This window comes from Eubalaena glacialis, chromosome 2, assembly GCF_028564815.1.
Source record: "Eubalaena glacialis isolate mEubGla1 chromosome 2, mEubGla1.1.hap2.+ XY, whole genome shotgun sequence".
In the NCBI taxonomy this organism is placed as follows: Eukaryota; Metazoa; Chordata; class Mammalia; order Artiodactyla; family Balaenidae; genus Eubalaena; species Eubalaena glacialis.
This window is the reverse complement of record NC_083717.1, coordinates 24,772,390-24,786,996: the sequence shown is the minus strand read 5'-3', so window position 1 is coordinate 24,786,996 and position 14,607 is coordinate 24,772,390. Positions and strand designations below refer to the sequence as shown.

The 14,607-nt window shown below is 42.0% G+C and overlaps 1 protein-coding gene across 6 annotated transcripts in view; it reads right to left on the bottom strand.

Moving 5' to 3' along the window:
• The window catches only part of SFMBT2 (Scm like with four mbt domains 2), a 222,258-nt gene that overhangs the window by 88,392 nt on the left and 119,259 nt on the right, over nt 1-14,607 (bottom strand). For all 6 annotated transcript variants that reach the window (XM_061179566.1, XM_061179563.1, XM_061179568.1 and 3 more), the window contains one exon: nt 13,755-13,852. In XM_061179566.1, the coding sequence (XP_061035549.1) occupies nt 13,755-13,852 (98 nt within the window). The remainder of the gene's footprint in view (nt 1-13,754; nt 13,853-14,607) is intronic.

The following is a 14,607-nucleotide window of genomic DNA, read 5'->3' as shown; positions in this document are numbered from 1 at the left end:
AAAAAATAGTCATGAGAAAACGTAGTACTATATACTTCAACCTGAACCACAAGAATTCATAACAGGCGATTACAGCAGGACTATTTCCACAGTAAGTCCAAAAACTGGTACACTGGTTGTTTTCAAACAACAGGGGCAATGAGAATGCCTTTCATTAATACTTAAGCACCATAAAAGCATTGTAAGTGGCAAGAAATTCAACCTTACAGCACCACTATGAGAAAAAAACAGAGCCTATGCTGTGGGTACAGGTAAACAGTGATTATACTGTCTGTTCTTAAGCTTAGTTACTTCTCTCCTAATGAGCTAGGGTATCTCCCCACATGTCCAGCCTGAGGGCTGTGGGCTAAAGAAAACCACAGTCGGGGCTCTGGGGGTTAGCTTTTCCCCAGCGTCACACCCCACTGCCAGGATGCGGTTGACAAAATTATTGCTGGGTGTCCCCTTCTACTGAGAGCCCTCAATGCAACTCAACTGTTGTCATGGAAACAAGGCCAATGGCCCTAAACTGTCTCCCCGCATGTGGAATCCAGCCTTCAGAGGGAGAATGAAGAGTCAGTGATGGGCAAGGTTGACTCTGTGTCCTGCCCTTTCTGGACACAGCAGGAGCTACTGAAACACAGGAGCTTACATTCATCTGTGTTCTTTCTGCCACAGGCGGAGAAGATTCCCAATGGGAAAGTGCCGACTGCCAGCCAGCCTGGCACAGGTCTAAGAACAGTGAAAATCTCAAGCATCGTCCTCAAATTCCGGCTGCCCTTGCCCTCCATGGGTCAACCTAACCTCCTGGTAAGAAAAGCACCCATTCTCTAGCCAGGGTTTCTCCACCTGGGCACTGCTGGCATCCTGGGGCAACTGATGCCTTGTTAGTAGGGGCTGTCCTGTGCACATAGGATGTTCCGTCCATCTCCAGCTTCTACCCACAGATGCCAGTAGCATCTCTCCCAGCTCTGTGTCATCGTCAAGATGCCCCCAGACACTGAGAGAACTGCCAGATCCTCCCCAGTTGAGAACCACTGATTTAGATACAGTTAAGACTGAAGTCAGTTAAGATTTGCATTTGGGTCCTGCTTCCACCATAGGCTCTGTGTGAGGTAGGACAGGAGATGAGCTTCTCTGATTTTCCTCAAGTTACAGGAAGACTAATCATACCTGCATGTCGGGTTATCGTGAGGATAACGAGATTACGTGCGGGGAGTGGCTGGTACCATTTCTTCCGTCCTGTCTGGGCTCAACAACTGAAGCGATGGTCGACATCGCTGCAATGACTTTCCACTGGAGGATGATGTGGGCGTCCAGGTGAAGTCTCCACGGCTTGATTTGTGTTTTTATTCTGTACGCTATCCTGAAGGGTCTGAGCATGTTAATATACTGTATATTCCAAAGATACCCCAAAGGTGTGTAACTTACTACAGGAGAACAAGGAATTGTGACGCGTCAGCCACGCCCTGCTCACCACCCCCCTGGCTGATGGACCTGAAGTCTCCCAGGAGCCCTGGAAGCTCAGAAACAACCAAGGTCCAGCAAGGGGACTAATTTGTACAAAACCACAAGTGAAATGATCAAATATTCCAAATTCCTTTGCAAAGGCGTGTTATGTGTGCCATGTATGCTTGTGCTTACTCTGAGCACAATCAAGATAACTGGGCAAAAAGTAATTCTGTTGGAATCTAGAAATCTCTCCACTGACTCCAAGCATGACATGTTCTTAAATATTGGGGGGGCTTTAAGTCAGGTTTCTACTATTCTAAACTCATCCATTCCTTTTCTTTAATGTTAAACACAGAACATTATCTATTCATGTAAAAGTTTATGTGATTTGTTGAAACAGACTCACAGACATAGATAACAAACTTATGGTTACCAAAGGGGAAAGGGGGGAGGGATAAATTAGGAGTTTGGGATTAACATATACACACCACTATATATAAAACAGGTAAACAACAAGGATCTACTGTACAGCACAGGGAACCATATTCAATATCTTATAATAACTTATAACGGAAAAGACTCTGAAAAAGAATATATATATATGTATAACTGAATCACTCTGCTGTACACCTGAAACACTGTAAATCAACCATACTTCAAAAAATTTTTAATAAAATAAAATAAAAAATTTTTTAGAAGTACACACACACAAATGAACACATGTAAAACTGGGGCCATCCCAGTAAGATCATGGATTGTATCAATGTCAATATCCTGGCTGCAAAACTGTGTTTTTTTTCCAAGATGTCACCATTGGGGAAAACTGGGTAAAGAGTAGGTATATGGGGTCTCTCTGTATTACGTCTTACAACTGCATGTGAATGTACAATTATCTCAATAAAAATTTCAGTTTTAAAAAAAAGTTTATCTGATTTGTTTATGTGGGTTCTTCTGGTTATAAATGGAGCTGGAGAAGAAACAGGGGGCAGAGTTTCACCTTGTCCTTGACTTTGTGCCATCGACACGGAAATTCACTGTACACTGGCTGCCCACGGAAGGAAAGAGAGAACTCGCAGGACGGAAGGATTCCCACACTTTCATTTACACCTGCAGCTCACACAAACCTCTGCACCAGGGGGCCTTTCTCAGGCAGGAGGGAATATGTGGAAGGTTCAGTAGCTGGGGCCCCATCATACGTGGTCCTCATTTTCCATTAGATCTTAAACTTCTGTAGACAGAATGAACTTAAACTTCTCTTTACATCCATCTGCCTACTTGAGATCCTGCAATTTACAACTGCCTATCCATGAAAGAAAAGATGGAGATTAAAAGTACGACCTAGGGGACCTCCCTGGCAGTCCAGTGGTTAGAACTTCGCCTTCCAATGCAGGGGGTGCATATTCAATCCCTGTTCGGGGAGCTATGATCCCACATGTCTCGTGGCCAAAAAACCAAAACATAAAACAGAAGTGATATTGTAACAAATTCAATAAAGGTCCACATCAAAAAAAAAAAATCTTAAAAAAAAAAAAAGTACGACCTAACCTACAAAAAAAAATAAATCTGTCTGTGCTTTGAGGGAAAAAAAAACCTGTCTCCATACAACTATACTATCATTTATTATCAAATCATCCACAGAAAAAAAGAATTATGATCAATTCTTAATTACTCTAACTAATGGCGAGTAGCATGGGAAATCTAGAAAAAATTAAAATATGCTATGACAATCACTTTGAAATGCATTTGCCTCATAAATAAGAGATCGATGCCCCCTCCTCGTATCCCAACACCCATGACATGAAGTTCATGCAAATATTATCTTGCTTTCCCTGAAACCCAGGAACTGGAGAGAGCCAGAATAATCAGCGGCCAACAGAAGCCATTTGGGAAGGATAACTCACAGCTCAGATAACTAAGAGTGGACTGTACTTTTAAATTCTTAGTGTTTAGAATTAAAAGCAAGTCGCTATCTAGCAGATGCAGGCAGCGGTGTAGGGGGCCCTGAAATCAAGCCATCGTTGAGTGAACTCTTTATACATCTGGGTTTAGCGATTTTCATCGTTACCTTTACTGTTGGACCAAAGTTGCCCTCTTTCGCAGGTCTCACCAGATTTTTTCCAACATGCATAAAAACATGCTGTCCCCATGGCGCTTTCTGAGTTAACGTAATGCGTGGGCTGCAGTTCAAGAACCCAGAGCACATGAAAAATAACACAAACAAGGCCCCCCTTCTGGTTTCTGAAAGTGGCAAAGGATGGGCATGACACAAACTGAACATCTCTGTGATTCACCATCCCCGAGAGACTTTAACAAACCTCCCCAAGTCTTTAAAGAGATGAGAAGGACAAAGGAGGGAATGGCAGAGGGCAAGCTCCCAGGTCTGGGTGTTCGGGGCCAGAGCTGGAGGGAAGCCAGCCTGGGACCAGCTGCTGGGCAGAAACTCAGGAAGTCAGGTCAGCAACACCAGCAGGGTCACAGGGGTCGAGCCACCAGTCCGGTCACAACATGACCTACTGTCTAAGACAGACTCTCTTTCAAAGAACCACTGGGGTTTCAGTTGGTGAGAAGGAAATAGCAACCAAGAGTCACACAAACACTTATTGCTAAATTATTTGGCATCAGACACCCTGCCAGGTGGGACAGGGAATGTCATGCTCAAGAAATTAAGTTCTGGCCCTACATAGGTGGCCTCGAGCAAATTCTGGGAGAATCCAAGGATCCCAGTACCTGAAGGCCAAACTCAGCTACGAGTTTTGTATTGCTGCTGTATTTAGCTACCAAAAGACAGCAAAAGTCGGTCGCCATAGAAACTGCAACCTGAAAATCTATGGTAACAACGGCTCACACACTTTCTTACCCCTTTGGCTGGACCAGATGGAATGAGAAAGGAAAGCTTTTCACTCTTGGCCACACTTAACCTTCTCTCTCTGGCCTGTAACCTAGGTCTCAGATGCGAAAACAGACAAGGAGTTCTCTCCTAAAGGTTGAATCTACAAATGCACCAACAGATACATAATTCAAAGCTGAAAAGAGCTAAAGAAATAACAGATGTGGAATGTTCTGTGTATTATGAGCACAGCCTGAAAACTCTCAACAGAGAAGAAATATGTGCATGGAATGCCTTTCCTTATGTGTTTGTGTAAAAATATAATAATGGCCACATGTAGCATCTTTTTTTCTCAATTAGCCTTCTCTCAGCGGCCCCCTCCTTCTGTTTCTTAAACATGAACTTATGAGGAAAGCAAGAAGCAATGAAGCAAGTGAGACAGGAATCACTTGAGACCAAAGCAAGCTGAATTTAACTTACTGCTTTGCCATTAGTGGAAGCCCTTTATTTACAGATGTCAAGGGCACTTTTAATGCGTATCAGTTATAGATACAGAATTCTGGATCCATTCAACTGCTACCCAAGTCAAAGACAACAGGAGCTGAGCTATGGGGGGGACACCAGGAGCCTGGGTATTTTATCCAAGTACTGGACCACGTACACTTTTTACCTGCTGTGAGTCCTGATGAAGTAAAAGCCTTAGTTATCGTAACCTCGACTCCCTATAACCTCCACCTTGGCCACAGATATTGATGGGGAATTGGTCAGGGAGGCAACAATGGAAGGGAACGTAGCTAGTATCGTGGGTGTACGTGTCCCACTGAAAATCACGTCTCTCCTCAGCCTCCAATAAAAGGGAAATAACCCGGAAGCATCAGGTCATCACTGTCCAACCGCAGCCCATCCGTTCACAGCTACAATCATATCAGAGGAATCGCGTGTGATATTAGGAAGGCATGCACAGCAGTGGAAAAACAGACGGAGTAGAAGGCAGAAACCTGTCATTTATGGCCAACTCTGTCCCTAAACTAACACGTTCCCCCCCAGGGCGTTCCTTGAGCTCCCTGTGTGTCCACTGATCTATGTGTTTAAAGAGGAAACAATACATACACCATACACCGTAGCACCTGACACTACGTTATTGTCAAGACCCTGAGAGATCGTAGGGCCAGATGCTTTTAAAAGAAAAAACCCACAGGCAACACACAGGAGGCAATATTCCCTCTACTCTGTGATCACGTCCAGCAAGAAGCAAACATTGGCCCTGCAAGCTCACCTGCAATGGGGTGTCATAGAACGTGGGGGGTTTTATGCTGAGCTCTTTTCTTAATTTCAATTCATCCTTAATCTTCTTCTCGGTGCTCTCAACTATTTCCTCCACTTAGCCAAGAACTGACCTGGGGTACTTTTAGCTCATCATGAAAGTACCAGTTTGGTACTGAACCCACCAAACAGGAGCCACCAAGCCCTTTGCTTCCTCTCTGTACAAAGTCACCCCTGTTATTCGGAACCGCTCGCGGGAACTTACTTCATTCAAGCTGTACTGACGACCTCTCCTGAGCCTTCAACTTTCTAAGTTGAGATCTGTACTTAGTTCTTCACTAACCTACTCAAGAATGGGTATTGAGTGCTTAAGATGGGCTGCACTGTTCAAGGCACCGGGGTGGCGCAGTCATGAAAATAAACAATCTCCTTTCACGGAGGGTACATTCCAGGAAGAAGAAACAGACCAGACGCAGAGAAAGCAAACTGATGCAGACTATGTGGGGGGATAAACGCCGAGCAGGCTGTGGGGAGATGGAGGTGAGGGCGCTTTTCTTTATTTTAAGCAGAGACTTGAAGAAAGAGAGGGAAGAAGCCTTGAGGCATTGGCCAGAGGGACCACTTTCTAGGCAGAGCATCACTGCAAAGGCCTGAGGACTTAGTGTGTTGGATGGAGAGCAGGAAGCCGGTGGGTGGAGCAGAGTGTATGAGAACCTCGAGCAGCAAAGGGGCTCAGAGGGCACATCACACCTGAGTCAGATCAGAAGCCACATAAGCAATGGAGTGACATGATCTGAATTTTGTTTTAAAAGAATCTGTCTGGCTGCTCCTGGAAGAACAAACTGTAGAGGGGCAGAGAATAACAAGCCCAGAAATAAATTCCGAAATGAATGCAAGAGTCCAGGGAGGATGATAGCTTAGACTAGGGTAGTGGTGATGGACAAAGTGAAGGGTGATTGAACTCCGGATGGAATTTCAAAGTAGAGCCAACAGACTGTGTGAAGGGACGGAATGGAGGTGTGAAGAGAAGAACCAACACATGTAGCAGGCCTGAGACTGCAGTCCTGAGAAAGCCCTGCTTCCAGGATCAGGTCTTGGCTGGCCTACGGGGACACAGCTGATAAACTGAACCCGACAATGACATGAAATCTTCCCTAAATGTAAGAGTGGTCTACTGTGCCTACATGGTTTGTACCAACCATATGGTTTATACTGATCCCCCCCCCCAGTTTCCCTCTGGGAGTCTGGAAGATGGGTACGTGCTGGGCAAGATGGGTACCCACACAGCCGGCCCCCCATGACAGCCCTGGGCAGTGAGTCTCTCATGAGCATCCTTAGCACATGTTGGCCCAACACGCTACGGGAGGAATTAAGAAGTTGCCTCGGGCAACTTCTCTGGGAGAGCACTCTTGGAAGAGTGTGTGTGGGTTTCCAGAATTCACTCCATGAGACTTTTCCCTTTGCTGATTTTGCCATCTGTCTTTCACTATAATAAACTGTAACCGTGATTATAACAACCTTGAGTCCTGGTGAATTACCAAACCTGGCGGCAGATCTGGGGACCCCGACATAGAAGGCATGCAAGGTTTATGCCCCAAGCTCAATGCTTTATTTAGAGTTCCTTCGACTCTTCTGCAAATCTCTAAATAGCTTCTTTGGTATTTCAAACACCAAAGGTTTTAAATATTTTGTTAACAGAAAGAATGAAAAAAAAAAAATCAAACAATTTCACTTTTTTAAGGGGTAAAAATGAAGAACGATTTTAGTGACATTTCAAATAATGTTCTTTCCTTGAAATTACAAGGTGTAGTCACAAATGAGGTGCACTGAAAAGCCCCCGCTTTCCCTGGGCTGAACATCTGTATTCCTCTAAGGGGAAAGTACTGTATTTCAATTACCTGGCAAATTAGGAACTGCTGTTTCTTATTTGCAGGTCTTTTTGATATATATAGGAGTTGTCAGTGAAACTTCTATAACTTAACATTTGCAAACAAGAGGGGTCACAAATGAAGATTACAATTTACAAGAACAGCAGAAAATGAAAAGTAGCAGTAATTATAAAAGGCTTTTGAGTGCCTCACACATGAAATACTACATTCATTATAGTTTGACTCTTATTGTCTAGTCTCCCTTGGCCCTATTTTTAAAACTTAACTAAATTACCTCAAATCCACTCCTTATGTTGTAGTAAATACTTAGTGAATTAGAACTGAAGCAGTATAAAAATCCCTGGCCAAAAAACTGGATTAGCCCTGTATTAACTTCATTTTTCATGACAGAAACAAACTCTGAGAGAAACCCACCCTAGTAGTCCTTTGTGAGGACAAAAGTAAAAAGCTTTTACTGAAATTGGGGCATTTCACTTTATTTGAGAGTGGGATGTGTCGTAAGTTAATCATATGATGGCTTGCAAAGGTAATATAATAAGTAAAAAAGAAAGCTAGTGAGAGACCTTGCTGATTTGCAGTGCAGGAATATATACTAAATATTTTTCTCAAATAAATTAGTATTGATATATGGATTATTCTCAGCAAATCTATTGGGTCTCTAAATAATGAGACTGGTTTTCAAGAAAAAAAATTTTCATTATTTATGTTTCAATAACAAAAAATATTTTTTAATCCCCTTCCCTTTTTTTGGTGCTCATTTCATTAATTACTTATTTTTCTTCTAAATATATGTTTTGAAATTTACCTGCATTTTCCAAATAGGGAAGTCAGAGTTCTCAGTAAAATATGGCAACCAAAAGTCACTTAAAGTGTTCTCTCAAATCAAGGGCAATAAGTCTTCTCTCGTTTTTATTAAAATGAAGCAACTGCTAAGAGAGCTTGAACCTTATCCCATGCCCCCATGCAATGCCTCTGAACTTAATTACCTCCATTTAAGTGGAATTACTCAGTAGAGAATACTATGTGCTTTCTTAAATTACTGTACATCCATGAAATGCGGTCGTACTGGGTGGAAAAGCAACCCCTAAAAAAAAGGCATATCCACCCAGAACCTGCGAACGTGACCTGATTTGGAAACAGGGACTCTGCAGATGCGCTCAAGTTAAGCTGCGGTCACGCTGCCTTAGTACAGGTCCAAATCGAACGACCGGTGTCCCTAAGGGGGAAATTGGGACAGACACGTAGAGAGAAGGCCATGTGGAGACGGAGGCAGAGATTGGAGGTCTGCTGTCACACCCAAGAAATGTTAAGGACTGCAGGCAACCCCCAGAAGTGAGAACAGACTCAAGGGACAGTGTCTCCCTCAAAGCCTTCAGAGGGAGCGCGGCCCTGCTCACGCCTTGATGTTTGCCTCTAGCCTCCAAAACCATGACAGAATAAATTTCCCTTGTTTGCAGCTATCCAGTTTGTGGTACGTTATGACAACGGCCTTAGGAAACTAATAGTGGTTGTTCTCAGGATTTCAAAATTAAGTGTATAAATATTCCCCCCATACAAAGTCTGGTTCAGAAAATTGCCCCTTTCTTTTCCATCAAATTGAAATAAAAGAAAACATTCATAAAAGCATCTCACAAGCTCTAAGAACACAGAATTTTCAATTCAGCCAATTTTTATTTATTAATTGCCCACTCCATACATCCTGTAGGCCCTGTGAAAAGTAGAAAATATTCAGTATCTACTCTTAAAAGCAACTACTGTATAGCACAGGGAACTCTGCTCAATATTCTGTAATAATCTAAATGGGAAAAGAATTTGAGAAAGAATACATACATGTGTGTGGATAACTGAATCACTTTGCTGTACACCTGAAACTAACACAACATTGTTACCCAACTAAACTCCGATATAAAATAAAATTTTTTTAAAAAAGCAACCATTAATTATAAACAAAATATTGAGGACAGGGAGAATTCTCAAGTACTCCATAAAAATAGTAGTCTGATTTCTAACAGAAAAACATTAAAGTGAGGGAAGGAGGCAACTGTATTTTAGAGGAAAATATAAACAATTATGAAACCCTGGAATCGGGTCAAGAGAATTATGTAGAGAGTAACTGCTCAATAAACATTTACTGAGTTACTTAATTATTAGTTTAAAATATATGAGGATTATTAATATTTAAATATTTTGAGTCTTAGTATTCATAGTTCTAAATAATAAGTGCATATCCAATTAATCTGTAACTACATTAACTCAAAGTATTTCAAATCAGTGAATTAAATGCATTTGTCCATTCAATAATTCATCGTATATTTGAGAAATATTTACTGAGTATGACTATAGCCAAGGAGTAATGTTTCATTGAATGAAAGATGTGGGAGCTTTACCCTACAGTCCAAGCTACAAGACTTTAAAAAGCGGAGTCCCACATGAAGACAGCTGACTAAAAACACACATTAATTTCACCTCTTCCTAAACTCTAACCAAAATTACAGTAAAGAATTTTAAAGACGTGAAGCCACTTGAACAGAAACTGAAGAATAGAAGCTAAAATGCAGATGAACAAGAAGCAACTAATTTAACATACTCAACAGAGCCAAGTCCCAAGCCTCCTGCAGAAAAGCTGAGACCCAGCCTAATGAACAGGGCAGGACCTTCAGGAGGCTCAGAAACCGGTAACAGCAGGTATGTCTGAAACTGGGGGTGCGTGGGAGGTGATAGAATAAGATGCGTGGGGAGCTGTCTAGGAAGCAGTTGGACCCCAGGTATCCTCCCCTCCCTGACTCTACAGACCAGTGGTCCTCCAGTTTCCTCTGAAGAGGATGAAGCAAGTGGTCCCTGGTCTGTGGATGCAGGAAAATACAAACTCAGCACAGAAACCCCAGGCTCTCTTCTTGCTACTCAGCTCCTAGAATGCGGGCAGCTCAACCTTGAACCCCAGGTGGGAAGTTGAAATTCTCCTCCTTGGAAATCAGCTAAAGAGGAAAAACCATCATACAAAGAAGTAGCCTCCATACAAAGAAGGTCCCCCCACGTGACCCAGTCCTGCCCTCAGCTTTCGAATCTCCCTCTTACTCAAGAGCACACAGTCAAGGATTCTCAGATACCCGAGGAAAGCCTCTAGCAAGAAAGTTAGAAACCAAAAGCAACATGGAGGAAACAAACTACTCTGGGAAAAGAAAACTTTAAAAAATCAATACTTCCAACAAGATAAAGTCATGCTTCCAGGCTGCAAGAAGAGGAGGCCATAAACAGAGCAGCATTCAGAGAAAAAGCACCAGACAAGTGCTCATAAAAACACAACAGCACAAATGAGTGGAGAAAACCTCTGACAGTAGAACAAAAACAGAGGAGAAAATGAAAACCTGAAATGAAAAGAAGAAGAAAAAGTTACATAGCCAGCCCAGGACTACCACCTGGTCACAGATGAAGAAGACAACAGAGAAAAGAGGGGTGGAAGATGTCATTTTAGAAGAAGCATCCCCAAAATTAAAGGCATGAGTTGCAGACACCCGGGGTACCCTGCATTCTGGATGGAAACAGACACCTGCAAAGGTCTATCATCGTGAAATTTCACAACAGTGGAGAAAAGGAGAATAAAAGACGCCCGAGGAGAAAAGGAAAAATGGAGCAATACCTCCAAATTCTTGAGAAAAGTGACAGCTGACCTAGAATTCTATACCCAAACTATCAGGGAAGCGTGAGGACAGAATCAGGATTCCTTCAGTCACTCGAGGTGAGAGGAGAGCAGGCTGCCAGCACTAAGATGCCTTGCTTCGTTTTATCATCTTTGTAAGCCGAGGACAAAATGCCAAAGTAAGCCCGACCCAGATTGTTAACAGCACCTGGCTTGTCCTGACCACACTCTGAACAAGGTCCCAGGGCCCCCTCGAGGTCCTGCTGCCTGGAGCGGAAGAGAACATTCAAGTCACTGCACAGAAATGCTGTGCTGGGCCTGTTCTGAGAACCGGAGCCAGACCCGTCCACATTTCTAAGGGAGGTCCGGTACCTGGAGTTCAAGCTACAGTTTGGCTGAGGACCCAACTAATTCCCTAGGATTAGCTCAGGACTGTGCCTACTCAACTCCCCTGCAAACTCTGTGGGAAAGTGAGGCCAGCTTAGGACCGAGGCACTGTCCAGCCATCCTCCACTCTGGAGAGCAGGAAAACGCCCTCTCCTGAAACAATCAGGGTTGGTCTTGTTTCTCGTGTTGTCAAAAGTAAGTTGTGTAATATTAAGGAAAACATACATAGGTAGTAATACTACAAGGAGAGGCAAGGAAATGGTTAACACCAAAGTTAGGGAGCTGGTTACCCAGAGCCAGGAAAGAGGATGGGGAAAGGTCAGGTGGAGGGATGCTACTGGACCCGCAACTTCCCGTGTCTAGACGGGGGGCAGGGGGGATTTGTATTTCCACTATATCACTCTGTCAACTCCTCACGTGTGTATTTCAAATGTATGTGTATAATATATTCCAAAATAAATATACTCTATTTTGAAATAAAATTTATTTTCTCAAGGGCAAGGAACATGATCAGATTTATACATTTAAAATATCACTAAGGGAAGCAACCTAACTGTCCATCAAGAGATGAATGGATAGAGAAGGTGTGGTGTATACACACACACAACACTACTCAGCCATAAAAAAGAATGAAATGCCATTTGCAGCAACATGGATGGACCCAGAGATTATCATACTAAGTGAAGTCAGTCAGACAAAGACAAATATCGTATGATATCACTTATATGTGGAATCTAAAAAAGTGATACAAACGAATTTATTTACAAAACAGAAATAGACTCAGGCATCAAAAACAAACTTACGGTTACCAAAGGGGAAAGTGGGGGAGGGATAAATTAGGAGTTTGGGATTGACAGATACACACTACTATATATATAATAGATAAACAACAACAAGGCCCCACTGTATAGCACAGAGAACTATACTCAGTATCTTGTAATAACCTATAATGGAAAAGAATCTGAAAAAGAATACATGTATACACACACACACACATATATATGTGTAACTGAATCACTTTGCTGCACACCTGAGACTAACACAACATTGTAACTCAACTCTACTTCAATAAAAGTGTTTTTTTAATATCACCAAGGCCACTGGGAAAAGACAGTAGACACCAACTGTAGAGGTCAAACGAGTGACAAGGGTGGTGGGCTGGCTTCCGAAGAGGCAGTAGAGCCAGTTCACGGAAGTGTAAATGCTCTTTTTCTTAATTTTTATTTTTATTTTATTTTATTTTTTGCAGGAAAGGAGGAGGAAAAAGAAGTTATCTGGTCAGTTAGCAAAAAAAAAAAAAAAAGCCCAAGATAATGTTGCATGATCAGTGTGATTATTACTGCTAATAATAATTTAATAATTATTTTCAGAAGAGGTCTTAAGTCCAATGTTGCCAATGAGAAAAGTGCTGAACAAGAGTATCAGTGATTCACCCTGCTAGGTTAAGGTTCTGAGCGAGGACTTCCTCGTAAATAAAATCCAGGAAGCCAGCGCCCCAGCCCGAGCCTCACACTCTTGCTGCAGGCGGTACCTAGACACCATTTTAATTTCATTTTCCACATGAAACTTCTACGGCCCTGCAGAAATGTGCCCACTCAGAACTGAAAAGTAGGTTTACGTCAGCCCACCACAAGCCCATCCACAAGTCTCCCAGGAAACGGTCCATGTAGAGCTGTTTCCCACCTACTCGAGCTCCAAATAGGAAGAGACCACTTTATGGGTCCCTCTTGCTGGAGGGATCACTCCTGCCCAGAACTTAATATTCTACACATCATATAAATTTTAAGCATAATTTTAAGAGTGTTAAGAACTAGGTGATCTATTTCAGTCGTGGTACATTTCTTTCATTGTCTATTAGAGGAAGGCCTACTACCCAACAGATACTCATATGAGTTTCTCAAGCCATCAAGGGAAGCATCATTTTCTATCATTTTTACCGAGCAAATACCAAAATTAGACTTGCTCCATTTTCTTTTGTTTCTTTGGTAAGCAGTGAGAGGGTGAAAATGAGATTTCCATAATAATACAAGATGGAGAAAAAAAAATGTAAACCTGAAAAAAAATTTAATAAGATTCAAATTACCTTATAATATCCTTATTAATTACTTGATAAAAGATTTTAAGCATTATCTTGGAATATGGGTATTTGGGAGGATTACAAAACAGAGCAAAATGGAACAGATAACATTTTAAACATTTTAAATGAACACCGGCCAAGAAGGTAGCATTTTAAATAGTGGGAAATGATTTGATGTGGGCAACTTTTCACACAGTTTATTCTCGAAAAGAGGAGAAAAACTGCTATGAATCTACGTCTTACCTTAAACACTTCCATTGGAAGAGGAAAGTTAGCAGCATCAATAAGGGATTTCTCCAGAGCACATTTCCACTCTGAGTCCATCTTCAAAGGATAGATTTCTGTATCAACAGCAAATCACATAAGAGTTTAAGGGCTGAAATGTTCTACTGGGTGGTTCTTTCTCAGATTTTATCTTCTCAGGATTTCATAATAACTTGGCAGGCGCAGCAACCGTAAGAATTCATACCCTGCCCGCCATAAAAGGCCACCTGCTAAAGAGATTTCCTGAAATTGAATAGCAATTTGGGATTCTGCGATCAGAAATGAAGAATAAACTTAATAGAGCTCTTCTGCAGGGAATATAGGCATGCATTCTGGGCATAATTTAATAGTATAAATCACATTAACCACACTTCATCCGTCCACTGCCCCGAATTCCATACATCACCTGGGAAGTAATATCCATGGATGAAGAACTTATTATCTGATACATTTCCAAACTAGAAAAGACTTTTGTCTGGCGTTTTCAGTTATTACAGCCTATTTTTCACTAAATCTCTAAGCTCTCGTATGCTAAAAATAGTCCGCGTTTAAGTCAGGAAATTATGAAAAGGTAAATTAAAATTTACCAACCAAGTCTAATATTTACACTTGAAATGTTGCTAACACATCACATGTTGCCCATGTTTTCCCCCAGGCGGTGGGGGGGAAGGGATTTACGAATGGAGGTTACACTGTCTGAATTCAAAATTAAAAGAACAAAATCGTTGAGCACTGTTTTTACCGATTGCCGAAACTGCAGGGGAATTTTATGATCTGATCTCAACAGATTTAAGACCTTATCAAAATAGGATTTGCAGAAGCACTCACTTGG